The 13193-nt window shown below is 44.3% G+C and overlaps 1 protein-coding gene across 1 annotated transcript in view; it reads right to left on the bottom strand.

The window, feature by feature from the left end:
* Nucleotides 1-13193, bottom strand: part of LOC121278286 (CUB and sushi domain-containing protein 1-like) — an 844854-nt gene that overhangs the window by 252593 nt on the left and 579068 nt on the right. The window contains exon 34 of the mRNA XM_041188558.1: nt 3197-3374. Coding sequence (XP_041044492.1) covers nt 3197-3374 — 178 coding nt within the window. The remainder of the gene's footprint in view (nt 1-3196; nt 3375-13193) is intronic.

Genomic DNA, 13193 nt, shown 5'->3' with positions numbered 1-13193 from the left:
CTTGGGGTAGTGTCCTCGGCCCAACCATCTTCAGTTAGTTAATCCATGACTTTCTTTCCAACATAAGATCAGAAGTGGGGATGTTCACTGATGATTGCACAACGTTCGGCACCGTTTGCAATTCCTCAGGTACTGAAGTAATCCGTGTCCATATGCAGCAAGCTATCTGGACAACATTCAGGCTTGGGCAGATAAATGGCAAGTAACATTCGTGCCACACAAGTACCAGGAAATGACCATCTCCAACAAGAGTGAATCCAACCAAATTCCCTTGACATTCAATGGTATGACCATCACTGAATCACCCACTAGCAACATCCTGGGGGTTACCATTAGCTAGAAACTGGACTGGACTAGCCATATAAATACTGTGGCTACAAGAGCAGGTCAGGGGCAAGGAATTCTATGGCAAGTAATTCACCTCCTGACTCCCCAAATTCTGTACACCATCTACAAAGCAAGGTCAGGAGTGCGATGGAATATTCTCCACTTGCCTGGGTTAGTGCAGCTACAACAATACTGAAGAAGCTTGACACCATCCAGGGCAAAACAGCCTGCTTCACTGGCAGCCCATCCGCCACCTCAAACATTCACTCCCTCCACCACCGACACTCAGTGACAGCAGTGTGTACCATCTACAAGGTGCACTGCAGTAACTCACCAAGGCTCCTTCAACAGCACTTTCCAAACCATGACCTCTATCACCTGGAAAGACAAGGGCAGCAGGTGCATGGGAACACCACCACCTGCAAGTTCCCCTCCAAGCCACACACCTCCTGATTTGAAACTATATTGCCATCCCTTCACTGTCGCTGGGTCAAAATCCTGGAACTCCCTTCCCACTGTCACTGTGGGTGTACCTACACCACATGCACTGCAGCGATTCAAGGTGGCAGCTCACCACCACCTTCTCAAGGGCAATTCGGAATGGGCAACAAATGCTGGTCTTGCCAGCAATGCCCACAACTCGTGAAAGAATTTTTTAAAAATCAGTTTATAAGTACAGGATTAAGTAAACAAACTAATATAATAATAATCTGTTGCAACTTGAAAATCTAATTATCTGATTTCACATCAAAGAATTAAATGTTTCAATCTGTTATTATTTATTGGTATTAATCAGAAATAAATAGAAAAGCTACGTGATTGTAAAGAAACAGTTGAATAACAGAATCTTTGGCTTTCTTTCTATACCATCATTTATCCCCAAAGTATATCTCTGTAATAGGAAAACCCAGAGCCTATTCATCTTCAACCAAACGACAATGAAGAGTAATCAGATGGTGAAAAAAAAATCATCTCACACTTCACGGTCTAAGAGTTTAAATACATTTGCACAACCTTGCACAACATCCTTTGCAGAAACAAGCTTGGGCACAATCGTGCAGCACTCCCACAGGATACTGAACTGTACTGTCGGCATGCACCCGGGGCCGGATACTCGTCTCCCCAGGGAGGCGGGAATAGTGACGGGAAACCTGAAACTTTGTTTTTTCTGATTGCAAAAAACAAATTTCCTCTGCCTTCCCAACGCCAATCTATTTTTATATGGCCTTTTCATAGGTTGGGAAGGCCTTGGATGCAAAATGTATGCGCGTCTCTTCTGGGGTCGGGGTCATTGTGAGAACCGTAGAAAATTTGAATTTCCTTTTCCCCACTATCTTTATTTCTGGTGAAGGTTTTAGAAACCCTAAAAGCACCCACCAGGTTTGAGAGTTTATGACCAGTAAGGGAAGCCTGCTGAGGAAGTGTGAACATTCCGACAGGTGTTAAATGTTAAATGCTATGACACCTTCAAATATCACTTTTAAATGCTGTATTGTAATGTAGATATATTTTTAATGCAGTGGTTGACCATAATGCTCTGTCCTACAAAGGTAAGTATAACATTAGATTGACCAGCTTGTATAAATGTCAACATAAATTATAGTATTTTCCCAGTGGAGAAAGTGCCATACAATACATGAAAAAGTGTGGAGAAAATGTGCTGGCAAACTCTCCTGTCATGTTTGTATTGTGATTTAAATGCTCAAAGCTCTTGTAGATTTGAAGAAATAAATTGCCCTGCTGCTGAAAGTTAAAAGAAAACACGTTCTTCACTCAATTGATTGACAGGAAATCTGCTTTGGAGTGGAAATATAACACCGTCTGTTCTTTAAATTTCATGGACGTTTGGAACTGCAAGTTAATGTTTTGATATCTGTGGCCATTATGAATATTTGGCTGGGTTCCAAAAGTTGTTGGAGTACTTAGCTCAGTAGATGATCTTTGAACACAACTGCTCAGGGGAGTAATTGACAGTTTTAAGAGGCTGTAAAAACATGATGTGCCTTTGATGTGGTTTCTCACTACATGGTTGTTTGTTTACACAACTTAATGGGTACTTAAGGAGATTTAACTTTTTTTCTATATGACTATAGTTTCCTTGCAGTGTCACCAGTGTTTGAATGAGAGTTTTGTTTGTTTGTTACAGGCTTATTTTTTCACCTGCATTTAAGAGAATTCTCTTGCAAGGCTCCTGAGGACTGTACATAGTATATATTGGGTGAGTGGCTTTGGAGGATTCATGAGCGACATGGGGGAATATGTGGGGGTATGGGGGATATGAGGAGGCATGGGGGATATGAAGGGGCATGAAAAGGGGTGAGGTTTGGGGGCATAAAAATGATGTTGGGAGCTAGGCTACTGCACCAATGAACTGAGGCAGGCGTTCTAACCAGCCTGCCATGGCACCCACATTCCTCCTGTACTTCATCACAGTTCGCAAAACACTGCATTCCTCTCTCTGCGAAAAAGTATGGCAGGGATGGGGTTCAGAGGTAGGCTCACATTTTGGAGATCAGAAAAATGCCTGATCCATATTTCAAAAGCCCAAGAAGAAAATCTAGTCCCCAATCTCCCAGAGTAGAAGAAAATGAATGACATTTAAAGACCAGGGATGCCATTTCAAATTTAAAATAGGGGACAGATTGCAAACCATCTTGTAAATCTGGAATGCCCTCTAAAGATTATAACGATTGTAAGGCACAGTACACAACATGAACTACCCCCCATCACCCCGCCCTCCCCACAATACTGCAGCAGTTCTATTTATCAAGTACAATAATGAAAATATCTAATACAAACTGCAATTCAACATTTTCTAAGTATTTTTGTTTCACAATTATCTTTGTTTGTAATTAAATAAAGGCCATACCATACAGCTATGTAGTCATTCACGGGTTCTGTCTGGAGCAGAGTGAAGTTGATATAAACCCCATGTCCTGAAGGTACTGTAATTAGCCAGCTACAATCCTTTGAATTTGGGTACTCGTTGGGAAACCCAGGAGAGTAGATGGTGCCATTCTGAGATGTTACATTGAGGCTGCAGGGAGCTTTAAAACAAACAAACAAAACAAGTAGCACAATTAACCGAGGTGTCTATCAGTACATCTTTTAAAAGACTTTCATTTATATAATGCCTTTCACAACATACCAAAGCAGTTTACAGCCAATGAAGTAACCTTTATGATGTAGTCATTACTGTAATGTAGGATATGCAGCAACCAATCTGCACACAGCAAGCTCCCACAAATAGCAATGTGATAATGACCAGATAGGCTGTATTTGTGATGTTGTTTGAGGGATAAGTATTGATCAAGAGATTGGGGATAACTCCACTCTCCTTCCTTGAAATAGCACCATGAGTCTTTTACATCCATCTTGGAAAGCATTTAAAGAATTTAAAGTCTCATCTGAAAGATAGCATTTCTGACAGTGCAGCATTCCCTGGGACTTGAGTGCTACCAACTAAGCCACAGCTGACGTCAATTTAGACCTTCGACTTTAGTTGGAATTTCAAAAGATAGTGTAAGACCTGCTTTAGGCCAGTGCCAATATACATCTGAAACAGGACTTCCAGGTCCTTCAAGGTACACTAATTACATGCACCAAATTGTCTGCAAGCACTTCAGCCAGTGTGGAGCTCTTAAGCCACATTCACTGAGACAGTAAAATTTTACTAGAGCAAAGTTGATTCTGGATAGTTTTACTCTAGTTACAAATTTGCTTAACTTCTTGGAATATAGCTTAAATAATGACATGACACAGGCAGGATTATGGATTGATTTCTAAATATTTCATAGCATAAAATTAAAGAAGTGCTAAGAAAAAAGGATGGAGAGATGAGTCACTATAAAATGGACATTTTCTAGATCTGGGGATCCATAGGGCAGGATCTTAAGGTCGGTGGGTGGGTGGGCATGATCGGCAAACCCGGGATCGGCCGGCAAATGGGCCACTGCCCGCGATCAGCCCACAACCACAATTTCATGCTGGCAGGCCTAAATGTGAAACTCGGCTCCCCAAAGGTCAGGAAGGGCCGAGCAGGGTCAGGGGCCTGTCGACTGCCAGGTCTAATGGTAACCCAGCGGCCGGTTTAAAAGTGGTACAGGCAGCCCCTGGAAGGCTGCCAGCAATGACTACATTTTTAGCATTGCAACCACGAAGTTATAATATCAAGTGTGGGTGCAGATGCCAGGCTGGAGGGCAGGTCGGGTGGGCACTCGGCCTCCCGCCCCCCTCACCACCCCCGGTTTTTGGATGAGTGCCTCGCAGTTCTCTGGAGGAAGTGGCTTCCAGGAGAGACATCCTTGACTCTAGGGAAGGCAGGAGGAGGCCACCACACATTACCAAAAGAGTTTTGGAGGATGTAGCAGTGCTGGTCAGCAGCCATGATGTTGTGTGGCGCACCTGGGTGCAGTGCCACAAGAGGTTTAACGACCTGCAGCGCTCAGGAAAGACGAGTGCCGTGTTGGCATGGATCAGTGTGAAGTGTTAGGGGTTGGTCCCCCCGCCCCCCCACACTCCGTGGAGGGCCACAACTCGGATGTGCCCTGGAGGTGTTCCTCAGGTGGGGTTGGCCAGGCTGCAATGGTGCTGAAGGTAGAGAGTGGACTAATCATGCTCCTCTGTCCTTTCAGGAAAAGACAGCCCATACTAACAATGAAAGGCCACAGACCAGCGAAGGCCCCCAAAACCACTTAACCCTAATGAGGTATGAGCAGGATGCCCTAGAGATGGAGATCCGGCATGCACCTTGGTCAACCGGCCGTGGGGTCTCAGATGAAGGTAAGAATGCAGAGCACAGAGGTGAGAGTTTTGGTGCAAACATTCTTGTGTAGTCTCATCATTGTTGGGAGCCTCAAAACTGGACTCCTCACTGATCACTGAAAGACGATGGCACCATGATAGTGTGATGACTTCAACTAATGACACATTGTTGTTCTCCATTAGAAATGCCACCATGCACCCAATCGCAGGACCCCAAAGAGCCACCCCTGACACCAGATGACCGGCAGGCTCCTCTCTGAACCAGGCACTGGCGCAGATATCAGCACTTCGTTGGGCATTAGATCAGTGGCTAGGATGTCGATGCACAACAGTGAAGGCATTTCACACTCGCTTGAGGTGCAGGTGGAGGCAGAGAGAGCCCAGGGCACCAGCAGTCGGAGGACTGCTGGAGACCAGGACGATGCTCACTCGAAGGCTGATGATGAGCCTCTTGAGTCGGCAATTAAGCAGCAGGTGCTGCATGTCCAGCAAGGTGTGCGGGAGAATCTGGCGGAGATCCATGAGGGTATGCATACCATGATCTCCATTATGCTACATCAAAGGTTATTGCAGAAAATAAAAGCTCATGGTACAGGGGGTAACATATTGGCATGGATAGAAGGTTGGCTGGCTAACAGGAATCAGAGAGTAGGTATAAATGGTTCTTTTTCAGGTTGGCAAGATATAATGAATGGTGTGCCAAGAGATCAGTGCTGGGACCTCAAATGTTTACAATTTATATAAATGACTTGGATGAAGGGATGGATGTGATGGTTGCCAAATTTGCTGATGACACAAAGGTAGGTAGGAAAGTAAGTTGTGAAGCTGACATAAGGAGGCTATAAAAGGATATAGATAGGTTAAGTAAGCAGGCAAAGATCTGGCAAATGGAGTATAATGTGGGAAAATGTAAAATTGTCCATTTTGGCAGCAAGAATAAAAGAGAAGCATATCATCTTAATGGGGAGAGATTACAGAGCTCTGAGATGCAGAGGGATCTTAGTTCATGAATCACAAAAGGCTAGTATGCAGGTTATGCAAGTAATTAAGAAAGCTAATAGAATGTTATCATTTATTGCAAGGGGAATTTAATACAAAAGTAGGAAGGTTATGCTTCAGTTATACAGAGCACTAGTGAGACCACATCTGGAGTACTGTGTACAGTTTTGGTCACCTTATTTAAGGAAGGATATAACTGCTTTGGAAGCAGTTCAGACAAGGTTTCCCAGACTAATACACGGAATGAGTGGGTTGTCTTATGAGGAAAGGTTAGGCAGGCTAGGCTTGTATACACTGGAGTTTAGAAGAGTAAGAGATAGCTTGATTGAAATATATAAGATCCTGAGGGGTCTTGACAGGGTGGATGTGGAGAGGGTGTTACCTCTTGTGGGAGAATCTAGAACTAGTTATAAGGGGTCGCGCACTTAAAACAGAGATGAGGCTAATTTTTTTCTCTCAGAGGGTCGTGAGTCTTTGGAACTCTCTTCCTGAAAAGGCAATGGAAGCAGAATCTTTGAACGTTTTTAAGGCAGAGGTGGATAGATTCTTTGGAAGCAAGGGGGTGAGAGGTTATCAGGGGTAGGCAGGATGCAGATTTGAGGTTACTGTCAGATCAGCCATGATCCTATTAAGTGGCAGAGCAGGCTCGAAGGGCCAAGTAGCCTACTCCTGTTCCTTGTCTATACGTATTGTATGTTAAAGGTTACTACACAAAATAAGCGCTCATGGTGTTGGGGCATATGAGCATGGATAGAGGCTTGCCTGACTAACAGGAAACAAAGAATCAGGATAATCAAGTCATTTTCAATTTGACAAACTGTGAATAGTGAAGTGTCACAGGGCTCAGTGCTGGGGGCCTCAAGTATTTCCAACTTATATTTATGACTTGGATGAAGTGGCTGACTGTGTTATAGCCAAATTTGCTGACATTGCAAAGGTAGATAGGAAAGCAAATTGTGAGGAGGGTATAAAGAGTCTTCAAAGGGACATAAATAGGTTAAGTGAATGGCAAAAATTTGGTAGATGGAGTTTACTCTGGGAAAATGTGAGGTTGTGCATGTTGACAGGGAGAAGAGAAAAGCAGAATATTATTTAAATATAGAGAGGCTGCCAAATGCTGTTGTACAGAGGGATCTTGATTGAATGGGGTCGATTAGCTCAAATGGCGAGATGGCTAGAGTGTGGTGCAGAATGATACCAAGAACATGGGATAAATGGCTGAATCGTCTGTGGTATTTCCTGCAGGCTGCTTCCTTGCCTTGCCCCTTGCTTGAAGTGGACTGTTACCCCTGAAGCTATATAACCACTTGTCTCTCTTTAACAGAGGGAGCTGCCTCTGGTCCCTGAAGGACCTTGGCTAATTACGTGGAGGGATCTGGGTGTCCTTGTACATGAATGAGAAAACATTAGCATGCAGGCACATCAAATAATTAAGAAGGCAAATGGAATGTTTTCCTTGATTCCAAGGGGATGGAGTATATAAGTAGGGAAGTCTTGATACAATTGCACAGGGTACTGGTGAGACCACACCTGGAGTATTGTGGACTGTTTTGTTCTCCTTACTCAAAGAGGGACATACTTGCATTGGAAGCATTGCAGAGGGGGTTCAGAAGGCTCATTCCTGGGATGCAATTGTCTTATGAGGAAGGGTTGAGCAGGTTTAGAAGCATGAGAGATGATCTTATCGAAACATAGATTCTGAGGGGCTTGATAGGGTAGATGCTGAGAGGATGTTTCCCCTTGTGGAGGAATCTAGAACTAGGGGGCACAGTTTGAAAATAAGGGGTCTCCCATTTATGATTGAGATGAGGAGAAATTTCTTCTCTCAGAGAGTCATGAATCTTTAGAATTCACTACCTCAGAAAGCAGTGAAGGCTGTGTCATTGAATATATCCAAGGCTAGTTAGACAGATTTTTGATCTACAAGGGAGTCAAGGGTTATTAATGACAGGCAGGAATTTGGAGTTAAAGCCACAATCAGATCAGCCATCATGATCTTACTGAATGGCTAAGCAGGCTTGAGGGGCTAAATGCCCTGCTCCTGATACTATTTTTTATGATATTATCATCTTCAACTTAAACTAAACTTGATTCATATTTCTGTATTTGTGTGTTAATAAAAAAGTCAAGCTGAGTTTTAGTTTCACTTTAAAAGGTGCCTGCATTTCGAATGAGTTTTACAACTTTAAGAGAAGTTAAAGCAAACACAAGACTAGAAAAAAAACTATGCTGTTGCCTAGCAACAGGGATCCAGAAAAGCAGGCCCCACCCATACGCACATATAAAGAAAAACTAGAAGAAGCAGTTTTAAGTTCAGTTTGAAGACAGCTGCCAAGCAGAAGCAACCTGGAAGGGGCAGATAGCTAGTCCCAAGCTAAAGTCAGTTGAAAGTAGCTGCCAGAGAGAGACTGGAGAAAAAGGGACAGAGAGCTAGTCCCAAGCTAAAGGAGAATGTCCCCAAAATCAAGGGAGTGGAACAGGAGAAAGCCCCAAGAAGATCTTCGAGTCAAAGGAAGGAGAGGAACCTGGAAAAGGTCTTGTTAAGTGAAGTTAAGAGTGAGGAGCAAAGAAAGGCTCCAAGCTTCAAGCTTAAAAGAGATAAACACTTGGGAAAAGTCCACTGAGGGTTTGAAACTCTTTGCTATGGGCATGTGAAGCAGGTGTACTGTTGACAGCTGAGTCAGTGAGAGAGAATGCATGGAAGAAAGCTTGAATGCATGTGGTGACCTCGGGAAGAGGAACATCAACAGAGTAGTTCGAAACGCTAGAGGTGAACCCTTGTGGAAGGCGTCTGAGAGACAGAGTTGGTTTGGGACAAGATTTCAAAGCAAGTCCTTGGAGAGTGGAGATTGGGAGCCCTTGTGTGAAAGACAGAGTGCAGTGAGACCGGATGACTCATGGTGTGGCAAGCGCCCAGGAAGAGTGGATGAGCAATCCATAGCACCTGGCTCAGTTTCAGCGTGTGTTGTGTCTGACCACAGGTCGCCACTGGCTTACATGGATTGTGTACTTACTGTAGACATGAGAGCATGAGATAGCTTTGCAACTTGTGTTATCCTTACAAATCTGTATATATCTGTAAAGGTATAGTTGTGGGTGAAGAAGTATTGTAACATAGTTCATCTTTTCTTGCTAAATAACTGTCTTGCTTTTTTGTTAGAAGTTCATTAGCTGACTCCGGTGACTGTTCAGTAGCCACTCTCTATGTATCTAAACAAACAAATTAAAAGTTAGGATCTAGCAAGCTGGTGCTTATCTGGTGGTAACATCAGCTAGGATCATAACAATATCCTAACAAAGTTCAACTTGGCCATCATTCCTAATTGACCTACATTGGCTCTCAGTATATCAACGTTTCAAGTTTAAAATTGTTCTGTTTAAATCCTTCTAAGATCTTACCCCTTCCTATCCAGAAGCACAAACACCCCACATACCCACCTAATTCTCAATCCTTCTGAGTTTTGACACTTGTGTATTCCCTCCCTCCACTAAACCCACCATAGGGAAGGAATTTCAGTGCAGTGGGGGACTGAAACATTTTAAAAATTCTCGAATGTCGGAAACCCAACATGATCTGCTCATGTCCATTATTTAACCAGTTTGTGTTTGGAGCAGTATGGGAAATCGCCATGGGGCAGATGGATCAGGGATTATCATATGTGAAGTGATAATTAAATAAAAAATTAGCCCTGAATTCTGGTATTACTAGCCAGTGCACTGGTTTCCCGAGCTATAAGAAAGTTGTCACATTAAGCAAAGCGAGAACACAGAAAGAATTGATGGGGCTGTGAAATTGATGGGCTTAAATACTGAACTATGACAGCTGTTTCCTTGCCAAAATGAAAGGCTTTTGATTGCAGGATTTGTTCTTAGAGTGTGTTTTCAATGCTCTGGAGGCGAATTCCAACATGCTGGAGGTCATTTCTGCGGCCTTGGATTTTTTGACTTTGATCTGTATTTCCCTGCTGTCAGCCTTCATTGCAACAAGGGAGCAATTTCTGTAGCTTTCCCATGGACCTCCAAGGAACAACAGCACCAGAAATACCAACATAAACATCAGCAGGAGCAACATCAGCCTCCTTCTCCTTAGCCACCTGTCACTCCCCAGGACAGTGGAGAGGAACACAGAGCTCCAGTCTGAAGGAGGTAGTGCCCCCAACATTGGATAGGCAGACAAGAGGGTCATCTTTCAGATCATGTCTGAGCAACAGTGCCTCAGGAGGCTCAGGCTTTCACAGAAGGTCACTAACATCTGCAGCCTCCTGGAACAAAATGTCCTTCCAAGTGGGTCAGCTGAGAAAACATGGCTAGTGGCTGACAAGGTCAGCATAACCCTGAATTTCTTCGACTCCGCTCTCTCTAATAATCAGATGAGACTTGCAGAATTTCACAATCTGCTGCACTCCATCAATGTTGATCTGGGATGTGACCCTGGATGATAACCATGCATGTCCATGCAAGCTCTCCTGAAGCTGCTTGACACCTTCATTCTGTGTTAATCATATCTCCCATAGATTTTCACACCACTAAACAGAGTCAGTGTGGGTGCTCCTTGGAGACAAGGACTACCCTCCAAGCACATGGCTGATGACCCTTGTGAGCAACCCTGCCCACTGATGAACAGTTAAAGATACAAGCAGAGCCAAATGAACACAAGGGCAGTCATAGAGTAAGCCATTAGTTTGTTGAATATTGGTAAATCTTCGGGCACCCTTCAGTATACACCAGCAAGGAACCTGGACAGTAGTATCTGCAGTCCCTCGCAGCAGGGGAGACCGGACCTGCAGGAAGAGGGAGGTGATGATTGCTCTGCATTCTTGGAGGAGGAGGAAGTAGAAGCAGAGGAGCTTGATGCAGCTAGGGTGCCTGCAGTTGCTCATGTAACTGCCAGAGATTCCCATGCCAGACTTTTATATGCAAAATTCAGCTAACCTGAGGCTGTGAAGTCATATGACACAACAATGTTGAGCTCACTGACCTCATAATAACACAAATCATTCCCACAGCTAATAGGCCTCATTAATACTCATTTATCAGCTCTACAATTTTCCACTGATGGCCACTTGACAGACGAGAGGCAACAATGGAACTGACTGAACAATGGACACTTGAAATAAAGTTTATGGTTCACTAACATTGAAAATAAAATTGATACAATGAAATACTTATAAACACACAAATGATTTCCTTGTGAAACCACAAAGCCTTTCTCTTCCTTCTTCTGTTACTTTACCTGGGTCTACCCCGTGGCTTCCGCAGAGCTACAGGAAGTCTACTCATTCTCCTACTAAGACAGCTGGGATGCTCGTGACCGATATTCTCTAGGTTTTGGAGCCCACAAAGGCCTCACCAAAGACTGCCTCACCTGCACCTGTGCAGAGACGGACTGGAACATCCAGACAGGAGGCAGCATGTCGGAGTATGACTGAAGGATGGAGGAACAGGAGTGACTTGAGCAGAGTCCCCATTTCCATCTTCCCTTTCTCCATTTTCCTTCTCATGGTGCATTCGCAATTTCCTGAGATCCAAGATCTGGAGAACACTTTGTTACACTTCAGTGAGACATTGAATGATCAAGACAAGACTTTCACCCATCCTACTTAAACTGGTAGGCTGCACATGCAGGCCATTGGTGAAGACCTGCATGCAATTCGTTGTCTGATGCTCCATAGAGGTGGACATCAGTGCAAAGGCCTGAGGCATTATGACACTCATGTTAGAGACTGACTCTTCGAATCTCTCTCCAAGGTGCACAATGTCTCTGGAAAGGTTAACAGAATCTCTCAAATTTTCTGCTGCTCCAGAATAGTCCTCTATGTCAACAGCCCCCAAGGCTCAGCATCTGTGACCAGCTGAACAGAACTTGGATTGTCCTGCACTGTCTGACTTGAATTCTCCATTGCTGTCCCTGTCTCTAACACCCGTTTCTGCTCACTTGTGATGAGTCTCACTATGTGATAACATGTGGCTTGGAGGCCCCACGGTGTGTGTATCTGAACTGATGCAGGGTCTACATAAGTTGTGAGACAGTGCTTCATCTAGTGCACAACCTCCTCTAAGGACTCCTTGGACCTTTCCCACATCAGCTCCTACGTCATGATTGATAGACCTGTGGGAGATAAAAGACATGAATCAGAACTGACAAGGGGTTGGATTCATTGTAGATGATCACATTTAAGTTACTGGTGCTTTCAATTCACCACAAGTGAGTGGTTTGGGCCATGTAGCTGTGAGTAGGTATCTGGGACACCCCAATTTCTACATCTCCAGTGGCACTCTGCCACACTGCTGATCTCCAAGGCTTCCTCCTCCTCTGTCGCAAGGGTGGCTTTCATTGGAGGTCACATCCTACTTCTCTGCCTCTCCCCGGAGTTCATGCTCTCTTCAGTAAGGAGAGAAAGCAGAGTTATGACTGTGAAAAATGGTATGTCTTGAGGAGGTAAAATGACAACAGTTGTGGATGGTGACTGAGGGGAATGGATTTGAGATGGTAATGAGGTGAAGATGAGTGTCAGTATTGGCTGTTCAGATGGAGAAATGAGAAGGTGCCTCGAGAGAGCAACGGGTGGAGCTGCAAGCTTTCCTAGTCTGAAGAGCGCTCTGCAGGGGTAGGCTAGGGAAGTCTGAGTGAGCAGCTGGCACTTAAATGTGGGATGACACTCACCTTTCTTGCCCTGAAGAGGTCATCAAACCTGTATCCATATACTGAGCTCCTTAAGCTGACCTTCTGAGGTTGACTGACTTCAAAGACTGGTTTCTTCCTCTTGGGATGATCACAGTATGATCTTGATGGATGCCTCAAAGAACCGGGGGGAAGCCTTCCCACATATGCCTGCACCACTGTACTTTCTCTCTCTGTTCTAACTGTTCTCTAATGGATTCATTCTGACCCCTATCAAAGTCGCATTATGTATGAGAGCTTTTAACTGTCAGATGCAGGTTGTCATCACACTTGCTCACTCTGAGTGGCTTGGTAGCCCACAAGCAGGATGCTAATACCGTGGCTGAGTTAAAAAGCCTGCTCCAACAACTTCTGGCTTCCCGACCCGTATCAGCCACTTTGCTTCTGAAACATCTCTTAAACAACAATGCGGTGAAGTTTA

Source organism: Carcharodon carcharias, chromosome 5 (assembly GCF_017639515.1).
Source record: "Carcharodon carcharias isolate sCarCar2 chromosome 5, sCarCar2.pri, whole genome shotgun sequence".
Lineage (NCBI taxonomy): Eukaryota > Metazoa > Chordata > Chondrichthyes > Lamniformes > Lamnidae > Carcharodon > Carcharodon carcharias.
The sequence above is the reverse complement of the archived record's forward strand: the minus strand, read 5'-3'. Positions and strand labels throughout refer to the sequence as shown.